At 37.6% G+C, this 13,939-nt stretch overlaps 2 protein-coding genes across 2 annotated transcripts; one reads left to right on the forward strand and one right to left on the reverse strand.

Annotated features, from left to right (window-relative positions):
- The first annotated feature begins 449 nt into the window (after positions 1–449).
- On the forward strand, positions 450–3,465 carry LOC21402365 (protein LTV1 homolog). Its single transcript, XM_010106979.2, has 5 exons — positions 450–967; positions 1,042–1,473; positions 1,959–2,567; positions 2,722–2,849; positions 3,107–3,465. Exons 1-5 carry the CDS (start codon positions 518–520, stop codon positions 3,108–3,110), a joined length of 1,623 nt encoding a protein of 540 aa, XP_010105281.2. The 5' UTR covers positions 450–517; the 3' UTR covers positions 3,111–3,465.
- Positions 3,466–12,186: 8,721 nt separating this feature from the next.
- LOC112093283 (protein GrpE-like) lies at positions 12,187–13,701 on the reverse strand. The gene is made up of 3 exons (XM_024171414.1): positions 13,392–13,701; positions 12,757–13,136; positions 12,187–12,621 (listed from the first exon to the last, which is right to left on the reverse strand). Exons 1-3 carry the CDS (start codon positions 13,699–13,701, stop codon positions 12,187–12,189), a joined length of 1,125 nt encoding a protein of 374 aa, XP_024027182.1.
- Between the last annotated feature and the right edge of the window lie 238 nt (positions 13,702–13,939).

Here is a 13,939-nt window from a genome sequence, read left to right on the forward strand (position 1 = left end):
TTTAAACGTGAAAATTTGAAAAACGACACATTTAGAATCAATGAAGACATTTGGAACGACGTTGATATCTAAAAGTTGTCTACAATTCCTTTATTTTATGGATTCAAATTCATAGTTTGATTTTGTTTCAGTGTTTTTTTTTTTATAAAAAATTTTAATTTTAAAAATTAAAATAAAAAATTATTAGTTTGAATTTATGAAAAAAACGAGTATTAAGAAAAGGAAAGAAAGAGGGTGAAAAAAAGAATATTAGCACAACTGATAATCTAAACGACAAATACATGTAAACGACAAAGATGTCTATTAGAGTATAGGGGCATACATGTTAGAAAGGTAAAATATATTATGCATTCTGTAATTGTAGAGAATAAAAGGGTTAATCCGAAACTTTAGAAATTGATATTAAATTTCGGAATAATCAACTGAACCCTTGAAAACAAATACAAAACCCTAGCTGTACCCTGTCTCACTCCTTATCCTCCTCTGGCTCTACTTCCACTTGTTGCTTTCATCTCAGATGAAAAAAATGGGGAAGAAGAAGAAATTTATCGACAAAAAGAAATCGGCAACCTTCCAATTACTCGCCCGCGATTCTTCCGCTCCCAATTACGACGGCTCACCGGGCAGTGATCGAGTCTTCGTCCGAGTCGACAACAACCACTACTCCACCGATACTTTCTTCGCCGGCGACGGCCACGACAATGCCGAAGACCCCGATTCCATATTCGCCGACGCGCCTGACGATTACGACGTTGGAGAGGACGATAATTGCGCTTTCGGGAGCTCGTCGCGGTCGGCGGCGCAGCCTCTGCCTGAGCATGTCAGAAAGGAGATTTTGGAGCTAGGGTTGCCAGACGACGGGTACAATTATCTCCTCCATTTGAGGGAGAGTAAGAATATCGGTGGTGGTTCCGCCTTCTACCGTAATCCAAAGACTAGGCTCGATCTTGTTCCCAGTGATGTCAAGGTACGTTTAGTTCGCCAATTAAAGTAGTTTTTTTTTTTTTTCAGTTTTAAAAAGGTTGCTTGGTGGGTTTTCAGGCTTATGATGCTTCAAGACTTCGAATTTCCGACGCGAAAGATGATGCCAATGAGATATACATGTACAGTGTAGCGGCGGAGACGGTTGGTGTTAGAATTCAGAGAGCGGTTGATCCTGAAATCGCTGCATTGCTTGTGGATAATGAAGCCTCACGGTTTGGTTCTGATGTTGAGGATTTGGAAGAGGATTTCGTTATCCAGGCGAATTTTCGGGGAGATAACGAGAATGTATCTACAGACAAGGGATCGAGTTTATGCGAGAAATTTGAGTCCAAAGAGGTGATTTGTGAAGACCACACTTTTCGGCAGCCGCAGAATGTGAGTGGCTTGAGTTCTCAGGATGGAGTTGGAAGTCATGTCACGGAAGCAAAAGATGATTCTTTTACTGAAAAGCCACGAGTTCGTCGTCTTTTGGATGAGCAATTTGATCTTGTGAGTCCTTTTTATTGTCGCTATGGTTGTTGTTTAGATGCTTAACGTTATTTGTTCACGTCAAATTTAGTTGTTGTGGGAGGCAATCAGGTTTTTTTATATTCAATTTTCATTGAATGCTAACAAATTATAACAAGAATTTGATTTTCTGATTGAAAAGACGCTTTTAGAGGTGATTGATTTTTCAAGAGTAGAGTCACTTGCCAGTATCTGTGATCAGTTTGAGTCAGTCTCCTACACTTATGAGACATCCTGTTTTACCTTACGTAAATATGCATCTGTAGGTTAATATAGTGTGTGAAAGTCATTTAGTTGGTTTGAGTATATACATGGCGTGAGGTGCAAAATGCTCTTTCGCAAGATGTCATATCAAAGTATAGTTTGTCCCAAGAATCAGGATCAACTTTGAATACAAATGCAGTTTTTCTCTGATTCTAATTTTACACGAGTTATATTATATTTGTCTCATAACTTTCCTGTTACAGCTTGAAAGTCAGGAATATGGCAGTGACCATGATGATGTTGATGATTATGGTTACATCGCTGAAGAAGATGAATCACTTGCAGAGAAGCTGAAACATGCCCTCAATGATGAAACAATCAACGATTTTGAACTTGATGATAAGTATAAGGTTCCTGCAGATTTAATTCATGCTGATGATAAACCAAAACGTACAGAACTTGTGGATTCTGCAAGGGATTTAATTCGGCGGTGCATGGAATATGCAGAGAAGTATGAGAATGATGATCGAAATCAAGATATGGTTATTGTAGAGGAAAGTAGTGATGAATCAGAAGTGTGGGATTGTGAGACTATTGTTTCTACGTACTCAAACCTTGATAACCAACCTGGTAAAATAAAGGCACCAGAAGCAACTAGAAAGAAGAAACTTGCTGAAGCTATGTCCGGAGCCTTGAAAGCTAGCAATCCTATGATAGCCCTTAAAGGAAGAGAAAAGCTGCCTGTGGACTTTTTGCTTGGTGGTAGAAAACCCACCGTAGAAAAGGCTAGAAGTGCTGATAACTTGAGAACTGAGCAGCAGAAGAGGAAGCAGCACGGTCAGGAGTCGAAGGAGGAGAAGCAGGAACGAAAGGTATTGCAAAACTAGTTCTGAACTGCAATGACTTACTCGGAAGTCACTTGCTTAGGTGTTGATACTTTGAGGAATCCTGCAATTTTATTTTGTTTGCACACCACTACTCTGCAACTAGTTTTTGGTTGATGATATTAAAATTTTATTCTTGTAGGCTGCTTTAAAGGAGGAAAAGCATGAGGCCCGGCGTGTGAAGAAAGAAATGAAGGGGCTTTACAGGGGTGAAGCTCAGCGTGCACAGAGAGTAGCTGCTACATCCGGTCCATCTTCTATTCATCTTATGTAAGTACGGTGATCATCATAATGTATTCCTGTTAAGTGGAATTGCTTTATCCTACGGGCTTTCAATCAAAAGACTGCTTTCTGTTTTCTTTTGTTTTTTGCTTTTATTTTGATTTTGATTTTTTTTCCTTCTAAATAATCTTTCTCCATATTAAAACTCCATATGTTTTTTGCTTTTATTTTGTTTTTGATATGTATATATTGACGGTTTACATTTTCTAAATCTGGCTTATGGTCTTTTCTTTTCCCACAAATAGGTAAAGGAAGTCTACAAGATTGTTGGTGGGACAGCTTTGTGGCAGGGTTATAATCGAGAAAGATTATTTGCTAATATGAGTTTGATCATAAGATATAAAATCATGAGTTGGTTATCGTTATCCCTTTCTAGTTTTGGATAGTTTTGACCTTTTTAGGTGCAATGTTTTTTATCTGGAGAATAGTGAGGGGTTAGAATTCTAATGTGTTTCTGGTTGGAGAAGTTGTAATTTGAAATCCTTCTCCTTGTATGCGAAAGATGTTTGAATCTTTTTCTTCCCAGTACGGAGTCTAGTCAAGTCAATACTTTACCACTGGTATAGAATTGAATTGACCACGATGGCACAATATTTTAAAGGAAGTTGCATTGGAACAATGTTGCAAAAACTATAATAGGAATTCTGATAATAGGAGTGAGCTTGCTAATATCTAGGGGGATTTTACAGGATAGACAAACCAGGTTTTTATTTTTTTTTATTTTTTTATTTTTTTTGGAGGGAACAAACCAGGTTTTAAACTTGTTGCATACAACATAATTTCACATATATTAGGATTTAATTAATATAGAAATTTATTATTTTTAGTTCGACTCATTCAAGATTATAAGAATAACCTTTTAATTACAATCCATTGGTACAAGGGAAGACCTTTTGATTCCAATTAAAATAGTAAATTATATTTTCTGTGAATTTGAGAAATTCGGGTTGATTTAAAATTGTGGCTGAACTCGATGAATTTAGCCGAGTTGTCCACATACCCCATTAGGAGATCAAGCCAATTCTAGTTCGAATTTTGGGTTTGAAAATTTTAGATAATTCCTCGGTGTATGACCTTATGAGGAATTTATGCACTTTGAAATTTGATTTAATTTTGTTTTGACTTTGTCCTTTATGAGCATTTTTAGGATTGAATTTGGTCGTGAAACTGCGCTTAAATTTTAGGTTGCCTACGTATCCAATAGGGAATCAAGTCAATCGTAGTTTTTATTTTGGGTTTGAAAATTTTAGATGATTCCTTGGTGTATGACCTTATGAGGAATTTACTCACTTTGAAGTTTGATTTAGTTTTGTTTTGACTTTGCCCTTTATGAGGATTTTTGGGATTGAATTTGGTTTTGAAACTGCACATAAATTTTAAGTTGCCTACATATTCGATAGGGAATCAAGTCAATCGTAGTTCTTAAATTTGAATTTAGATTTTAGAGAATTCCCCGATATATGATCATAGGAGGAAGTCAAAGATATTTTAAAATTCGATTTGGAATTTTACTTTAGAATTTGGATTTGAAAATTATATTTGGATAATTCTCCGGTACATGACCTTATGGGGAATTAGAAGGATCCTTTTTGAATTTGGTGTGGAGAGATTTTTTTTTTTTGAATTTGAGGTTTGAAAATTGTATTTAATCACCATATAGTTTTATGAGACAATGAGCTCATCTTTTTGAACTAAGGGGCAGTAAAGGGGCTCAATTTGTGCACTTTAAATTTTTGGGTATTTAATATTATGAATTTTTTTGAAATTTATCCTTTATCCCCTATCTTTTTTTATTTTAAATTTCATCATATCTAAACTGATTGATCCGATTGTATGATTTATATCCCTTTTTTTTTTTTTTTTTGTTAGCCATTTGATTTCAAAAGGAACTTAGATTTCCCTCATCCTCATCCTTTCTATACGTTTCCTCATTTTAGCTTCACAGCAAGCCATTTTCTTAGCCATTTTCTTCCTGCACGTGAACTCTTTGGTATATAGCTTCTTCGCAGCAAGCTATAAGCAAGCCATTTTCTTAGCCATCTTCTCTTTGGTGTGTGTGTGTGTGTGCATATATATATATATATATATATATATTTGTGAAGGTATTGAGAAAGAGATGCAAGTGACGGTTGCTTGCTCTCTCTTTTTTTTTTAAACATCTTCATTGTTTGATTACTATTCAGCGGCATCGTGTGATACATATGAATATTTTCATATAGATCATATGTACATAATTTTTCATATGCCGATCTTTAAAGTGTAATTCGTATGAATTTTTCACTCGAATGCACTTAAAACAATCGTAATAAATAATTTGAGAAATTTTTAATCCTTAATTTTTTTGAAATTACATTTAACTTATATAGATCTTTAAAAAGAAATTCAAGTCTTAGTGATAATCATAGGATTGTGATAAAAATGAGAAATCACACACCATAAGTGCATTAAAAATTTATTAAGGGTATAAAAAATCTCACACCATAAAGCGTATATAAAATTTATCTTCATGAAGAGTGTCAAGGAATAAATCACAATTTCATACTTTAAAACGCATATAGGACTTAATAACTATCACTTTTGGGGATGTATTTTTTTTCTTTCTTTCCTCTTACTTCTCTTCTGCACACACGCACTTTTTTTTTCTTTCTCTCACCTCTTCTGCACACATGTCTGCACAGAGTCCTTTTTTGTTTTCTTCTCACGTTTTTCCCACAAAACACCTGCAGCTTTCTATATATATATATATTTTTTTTTTTCTTTTGCACTTTTTTTTTCTCTTTCTTTCTCTCACCTCTCTTCTGCGTAGAAAGTCTTCAGAAAAGCTTTTTTTCGCTTCTTTCTTTATATAAGAGTATTCGGTAATAGTTTTTTTTTTTACCATTACTCCACGTTCTGTACCACCTCACGTTCTGTACACACGTTCTGCACCCATTTTTTTGTCATGTTCTGCACCATTTTTTTTATATCACTCCATGTTATCTACCACCTCACGTTCTACACACACGTTCTGCACCTATTTTTGTCACGTTATGTACTTTTTTACCATCACTTCACGTTTTAAAATGTTCATTTTTCTTAATCCCCATTCTTTTATTATTATTATTATTTTTTGGGCCAGCACAGTTTTATTTTCTCTCATTTTTTAAGGCCCATTTGTGATTCATTTTTTTTACCGCAAACAGATGACCCCTCAAGCGTGTGCGTGTGATTGATGAACACGTGCGGCGCTTGAGTTCGTTTTTTATTTTATTTCTTTTAACTCCCTTTTGGTTATTATTATTTTTTCAGTTGTCGATGGATGTTTATGGAGAGATTTGTTCAGAGAGGGCGCCAGACAATCGTGGTGGAGAGGTTGATTTTGGTCCAAAATATCGCCATTTAGTATCATTAAATGAAATTATTGCCTCTACGGATTCGAAACACCGGGCTATTTTGACCACCACTTGTGAGGTACCTTATGGAGATTTGAGATACAAATTCTTAAGTGAGACCAAAGTTGTTCAACATCTTCAACAACATGGTCCTATCTTTAATGGAAAATTTATTGGGGAAATTAACAACGATGATGATGGGGACTACAGATTTGTGGCGACGAATGAATTCTACCTGGGGTTTTTTTACAATTTGAAAGACAAGAAAATTTTAGGAAAATTCAATTTTCGTGGTCGAGCTTGCTTCCAACTTTCTCTAATGGAATGGACTGAGCACATTTTAATACATAACTGCACTATTTTACGTAGTGCAAACATTTATGGAGCGGATGATGTTTCTAGGTTCCCTTATGCACTTAATGCTAACGTATGGAGAGCCTTTGTTGAACTATGGGGGCCACAAACTAATACTTTCCATCACAGTGGTGGTGAAATAGGAATCTCTTTATATGATTTGAAAAGAATTGGAGGTTTAACCATTCTCGGAATTCCTTATGAAGAATTTATTCTGCCTAATGCTCGATTACTGAATCCTTCCTTGTATTCTCCCACTGTTGTTGAGCTTTTGAGGGCTCAAATCTGCAAATTTTTAAATGTTACAAAGGTATCCTGGGGAGAATGGATTGAGTATTTTTATCGTGGGGATACACTTCTTCATGGGTTGCCGAGTGGGCCTTCGACTAAACCTAGGCAAAAACCTTATAAAGAGAAAAGTTTTTTTGAAAGAAAGGCCTTCTCTCAAGACCTTGCGTCTGGATGTTTTAGAAGAGTGCATGCTTGCAGCTTTCCTATCTCTTTGGCTGAGCCGGTTTATTTTTCCCTATCAGAATAGTAACATTAGGCCTGAGACTTTCTGCATGGCCACTTTGATGGCACAAGGAAAGAAAGTGTCACTTGCACCTTCTGTTTTGGGTTATATCTACCATGCATTGAGTACTTCTGCAATAGATCCACGAGGAATTGGTGTTTCTGAAATTCACTTGCCTATGCATTATGTGATAGGATGGCTAGCAGAATACTTTCCCCACCTTTATTCAAGTTAGGATGTTGTTGACGATTCCCCTCGGATGCATAGGGTGGCCGGACTTCCAGCTGATAAGCAAAGTTTAAATGTAGCTAGAAGCACTTTTAGGGGCGAGGACTATGTGCGTCGTCATCCATTTTCTTTCCTTGAGAGAGAAGACACTCTTTACTTAGATGATAATGGTTTATCTGACGACATCTTTGAACTTCTTGTTTCCTTACGGTCCTCCACATTACCTGTAAGAGTGGGAAACGATTTATACCTCGAAGTATATTCCCCTAATAGATTTGCTCGTCAATTTGGTTTTGACCAAGGCGTGCCTTCAAACAATTTATACCTCAGTCTCAAACGTGATTTATCTATCGGGATTCTTGACATAAAAGGCGCATGGGATTTTCTTCTGAGAATGAATACTGGTGCCCGTTTTGAGGTGCCAAGTATGACCCGAATGGGCCAATGCACATGGTGGTACGGTCGCTGGTGGGTGAAATGTAGTACACCCTATTTAGGAAGATCTGTGAAAAGTATTCATTCTTTGTTTAGTAAGCAGCCTTACAAGGCAGAAGAGCCCACATTCATAATTACCGATATTAGGAAGGTATATGAAACACTTGATGACATGCTTGATAAATGTCGGTTTCAAGTAAATGAAGGGACTTATGAGGTTCAGAAACGTGTCATTTGATGAAGCAGGCGATTCTGAAACACGCCATAAGAGGACCAAATCTCAGCATGCTCAGACTTCTAACATTAAACCAAAGAATATAGATGCTCCTTGAGCTTCAAACAAACTTAAAATCTCCAGTGTTGGACTTCTTGAGACTATCGAGCCTCCTCCTGCCCCAATCGGCCAGGATATCCCTATTAATGCAGACAACTTAGATGTGGGAGGTGATCATATGAATGACAGTCCATTTAGGGAGGATGTGTTCGCAGATTATAATCCATTGAGAGATGATAGTCCACTTAGAACATACTCCTATCAGGGGAGACACTGGTGCAAAGACATCCAAATGTTTAGATATTGTCCCTTATGTAGACGCTCCTCGTCCTTTAGCGATGATGGTTCCTCCTCCCTGCAATCCAGTAATCACAATGTTGCCTCAAGATCCGACTGCCATTCAATCTTTTCAAGAGTCTGTCGTCGCATCCGCTTCTCAAGAATTGAATATCAAACAACCATTTCCAGAGTCAGTTGCTCCATCGGCCTCTCAAGAACCGTCTATGTCAATCTCACGTCTCATTAGAGCTGATATAGATAAGTTAAATAAGGATTTTATGCTTGGTATGCTACGACAAATCTTTACTTGGATCTTCAGCTCGTAATCACCTCAAGAGACTTTGACTTATCGCTCTCAAGTGTTTGAGTATCTCGATACAATTGGTTTCATTTGTGCTCAGAAAAGGTTAGATGACCAGGCGCTTAATTGGCTTAAAGATACCTTGGATGATTTTTTCAACTCAGAACAGAAGCTGGCTAATGCTCCATCCTTTTTAGAAGAAAAGACAACAATAAACAGGGTTGAGATTAAAGATCTGCTTCATTGTGATGAAGAATACCTTTCCACTATGAAGTCACTTTCAATCCAAGTATCTGATGATGAATCACTTGTGATAAGGGAAAACGCTACTGAAGAAAAAGTTATCAAAACAGAATTGGAGGCACAAAAACTGCTACTAGTGGCGCAACAGTTGCGTCAAGCTTATGAAGATAGGTTGAAGGTTGCTAAGGCACGCGTCCAACAGTTGAAGACTTCCTTAGAAGAACAGTGGAAACTTAGTGAAGAGCTCCAGATTTTGAAAACCGCAGCGAGAGTAGATCGATACTTCAAAATTGAGAAAGTTGAGGCAGAACTTTAATCTGAAAGGGAGGAATCTCAAAAGATTAGTGATTCACTTGCTGCATTTTTTAAGGAGAATCCATAACTTGTCCCCCTTTTTTTTATTTCCTGTTTAGCTCCCCTCTTTTTGTTTAGACATTTTTCTTTATGTCTCTTTCATCAGGATTTATTTTCTCTGCTTTAGACTTTATGTTAAAAAAACATATTTGATTAATTTTATTTCCTTCCAGTAGAACAAAATAGTTTGTTTTTTATTTTTTATTTTGTGGCTGCATCCAGTTTATTACTAGATTGCCTACGTATCCTTTTCACAGGAATCAAGCCTTCCGTAGTTCTATGGAGGGACACATGTATTTTTGTTTTGTTTTGTGCCTGCATCTAGTTTATTACCAGATTACCTACGTACCCCTTTTTGGGAGATCAAGCCATTCGTAGTTCACTATGCTTCATTTATTTACTTCCACTGTTATCTTTGTTCTGCGGGCTATATGTCAGGAGGCGTACCTCTCCCATTTAGGCATAGAATTTTTTGATAAACTTTCCATTTACACAGGAGTAAATGCAGTGACCTTCTGAATCAGAAAGCTCATATGCCCCTTTTGGGAAAACCTTAGTAACAACGTATGGTCCTTCCCACTTTGCTTCGAATTTACCTTGCATCCTTCTTGTTATAACAATTGGTCTTCTGATTGTAAGGACTAACTCTCCCACCGTGAATGATCTGAATTTGACCTTTTTGTTAAAAGCCCCTGCCACTTGGGCTTGGTAAATTTCAAGCTTTTGTTGTACTGTGAGCCTTTTCTCTTCTAATGCTTCAAGCTCAACTAATCTCACTTGGACATTTTCGTCCGATGCCATCAATTAAGTAGCAATTCTGAAAGATGGCAATTGCACTTTTAATGGGAGTACGACCTCGGAGTCAAAAACCAAACTGTATGGTGTGCAACCCGTTGCAGTTCGCACTGTGGTTCTATAAGCCCATAGGGCTTCTGGGAGGCGTTCATGCCAATCTCTCCTGTTCTTTGACACCATTTTCTTTAGAATTTTGCAAAGCACTTTGTTAAAGGCTTCTGCTTGGCCATTGAAGGACGGATTATAACTTGTTGAGAATCCATGTCAGAATTTGTATTTTTCCATCAACTTCATCATTGCTTTGCATCTGAAATAAAGAGCGTTGTCGGAGATGATCTTCGATGGCACTCCATAACGGTAGATTATATGATTCTTTATGAAGTTTGTGACATCTTCTGCTCTTACTTCTTTTATAAGTATTGCTTCAGCCCATTTTGAAAAATAGTCCGTCCCAGCCAAAATATACTTATGACCCTTTGAGGATGCTGGTGTGAAAGGTCCAATTACATCTAAACCATGAGTATCAAATGGTTATGACATGATTGATGGGTGAAGAGGCAATGGAGGTTGATGGATGAAATCTCCATGGAGCTGACATAACTTACAACGCTTAGCAAAATTAATCGAATCTTGCACCATGGTAGGCCAATAATAACCTAATCTTTTTATTTGCTCTGCAAGTTTAGGGCCGACTTGATGAGCTCCACATGTTCCGGCATGTGTTTCTTGAAGAGCATGTGATGCGTCATCTTTTGATAAACATCTCAATAATATTCCATCAAAAGATCGTCTGTACAAAGTGTCATTTATGAAGACAAACTGAAGAACCCTTCTTCGTACTTCTAATTTTTTCTTTGGATTATCTGGTAATGCCCCATGTTGGAAGTAATCGATCAACGGTTGACGCCAATCTGCTTCCTCTGTATTTTCACTAAAAGTGACTACATTTACCGTTTCCTCCTCTTGTGTTCTTTTGACTACTAGTGGTAGCAGACGTCGTTTGCCAACATTTATCTGCATTCTCCTTTCGTCTGGCAAAATCAAGGATGTTGCGAGACTAGTTAAGGCGTCAGCTTTGTCATTTCCTGATCTTGGAATATGACTTAGCATGATGTCTTCAAACTGGGACATTAAATGCTTTGTTTTCTCGTGATACGACATCAAATTCTCGTTCTTAACAGCGTACTCCCCATATATTTGTTTGACGATCAATCGGGAATCACCAAACACCCTAAGATGGCTCATCTGCATTTCGAGTGCTATTTCCAAACCAATAATCAGTGCTTCATATTTTGCAACAATATTTGTGCAAGTTGCGAGAATAGAGAATGAATATAGTATTAGTCCTCCTGATGGTGTAATGAATACAATGCCTGCTCCAGCACTATTTTTTCTTGCTGCTCTATCAACGTAAAGCTGCCAGAAAGACATTTCAGTGGCAAATACTTCTTCATCTGGAAGGTCGTCGGGCAATTCCATATTGTCAGGAATGGGGTGTGCTGCCAAGAAATTAGCAAGTGCTTGGCCTTTGACTACTTTCTGTGGAACAAACTCGATATCGAACTCTGACAAGATCATAGACCATTTAGCGAGACGCCCTGAGAGTATCGGCTTTGAGAGTATGTACCTCAAGGGATCTGCCCTTGATACGAGAGTCACTGAGTGTGATAACAAATAATGGCGTAACTTTGTGACAGCAAAAATTAGGGCCAAGCACATTTTTTCAATTGGGTGATAATTGTGTTCTGCCCCTACTAAGGTTCTACTTATATACTATAGGGCATGCTCTTTCCTATCTTCATTGTTTTGAGCTAACAATGCTTTTAAAGAGCGTTCGAGTGCCGCAATATACAAGATCAATAGTTTTTCAATGATTGGAGCCATGAGCACTGGTGGATTCAACAAGTATCTTTTATGCTTTCAAAAGCATTTTGACATGTATCATCCCATACAAATGGCACATTCTTTTGAGTTAACCTTGTAAAGGGTTGGCATCTACTAGACATGTTAGAAATGAATCTCCTTATGTATGCAAGTTTTTCCTGTATTCCTCGTAACTGGCATAGGTTACGAGGCGGAGGCATTTCTGTGATAGCCTTTATTTTTACTGAATTAATTTCAATTCCTCTATGTCTCACCACAAACCCGAGGAACTTTCCAGAAGTTACACGAAATGCTCATTTCAAGGGGTTCATTTTAACTTGGTGTTGTCGGAGTCTGTCAAAAACTCGTTTAAGGTCATTTAAATGATACTCCATTTCCTTAGTCTTGACTTCCAAGTCATCAACATAGCATTCAACGGTGTTATGAAGCATGTCATCAAAGACGACAGTCATGGTCATCTGATATGTTACCCCTGCATTTTTAAGTCTAAATGGCATCATTGTATAACAATAAATGCCCCTTGGTGTTCGCAAAGCAGTGAGCTCTTCATCTTCTGGTGCCATCTTGATTTGGTTATATCCCGAGAATCCATCCATGAAGGATAACGCCCCAAATCCAGTAGTAGCATCAACTAACAACACAGTTATTGGGAGTGGAAACTCATCATTTGGACAAGCATTGTTGAGGTTTCTATAATCCACGCAAATACGAATTTGCCCGTTCTTCTTCTGTACAGGGACAATATTCACCAACCAAGTCGGGTATTGGACTTCCCGGATGAAGCCAGCTTTAATTAGTTTATCAACCTCTGCTTCTATTTGTGCAACTAGCTGTGGACGGACACGTCTTTAGGCTTCCTTTACACATTGAACATCATTTGATACAGCCAGTTTATGCACTGCCGCCTCTGGATCTAACCCAGGCATGTCTTTATAACTCCAAGCAAACACATCTCGATATTCTCGAAGACATTGCTCGTATGATTGTTCCTGCGCTGTCAAAAGAGCACTCACAAAAACTGGCTTTGGGTCTTCTTCTGTAGCGAGGTTAATTTTCTTAAGCTCGTCAACCGTTGCTTGTCCTCCATCTTCTAGTCCCGGAGGAGCTGGTACAATGTTAATGAATTCTTCTGAGGATTCAAGTGTACGATTTTCTAATTCATTACTGGAACTTTCTTCAAATGAGACACAATTAACCTGTTCATTTTCTTCTGGTTGCTCTTGAATCACAATCTCTTCTTTTTCTGATGAAGCAAATTTTTGTTGTCTTTTTACCTTCCACTTCTTGTTCTTTTTGAACCATTTTGGTCGAGATGCATATGGGTATTTGATTCTTTTCAAGACAGAAACTCGTTATGTTGTATTTCTCGTATTTTCTTCTGAGAAGATGTCCTGTTCTCTCTTCATAAATACTTCAGGCTCAAAGGCTGCTTTCAAACAAGAATTGTTTTGATTAATTACAACTCTTCTGTGTTGTTTATTGAAAAATACTTTCTTGCCCTTCACCTTTGATTTTCTTGATATAGGGTTAGGAAATGTCCTTGGCTTGTTTGAATTGACAGTTACAACATGTCTGTTTGAGCTTCCGTGTTCACCAAAAGTAATTGAGATATGCATTTTTCCAACTGGAAAAGTTTGATCTAGCTTCCAAAGCGGGAAGGTGAAACTGGTCATTAATGTTTCAACCACACTCTTGACGGATGTTAAAGCCTTTTGTCCAGGAGCTCGCTGATTTTTTGGCACGTACTTAAAAGTCATCTTTTGATTGGGCTTGGAAGAGCTCTTAACTTGTTTGTTGGTGCTATTCATCTTTTATCCTTTTGACATTTTGTTGGCATCTTTAAAGATTGTGACATCGGCCGATTTGTAGAAGTTGGCATCAGCGTAGTTTACCTGCTCCCCTCTAAACGGGTCCAGATCTGCATTTACTTTCATTACTTCCCCACCTTTACAAAACTTAAAACATTGATGAAGTGTTGAAGGGAAATCGGCACACCCATGGAGCCACGGTCTTCCTAACCGTACATTATAGGAAGTACTTGAATCG

The sequence above is a fragment of the Morus notabilis genome, unplaced genomic scaffold (genome assembly GCF_000414095.1).
Source record: "Morus notabilis unplaced genomic scaffold, ASM41409v2 Scaffold262, whole genome shotgun sequence".
In the NCBI taxonomy this organism is placed as follows: domain Eukaryota; kingdom Viridiplantae; phylum Streptophyta; class Magnoliopsida; order Rosales; family Moraceae; genus Morus; species Morus notabilis.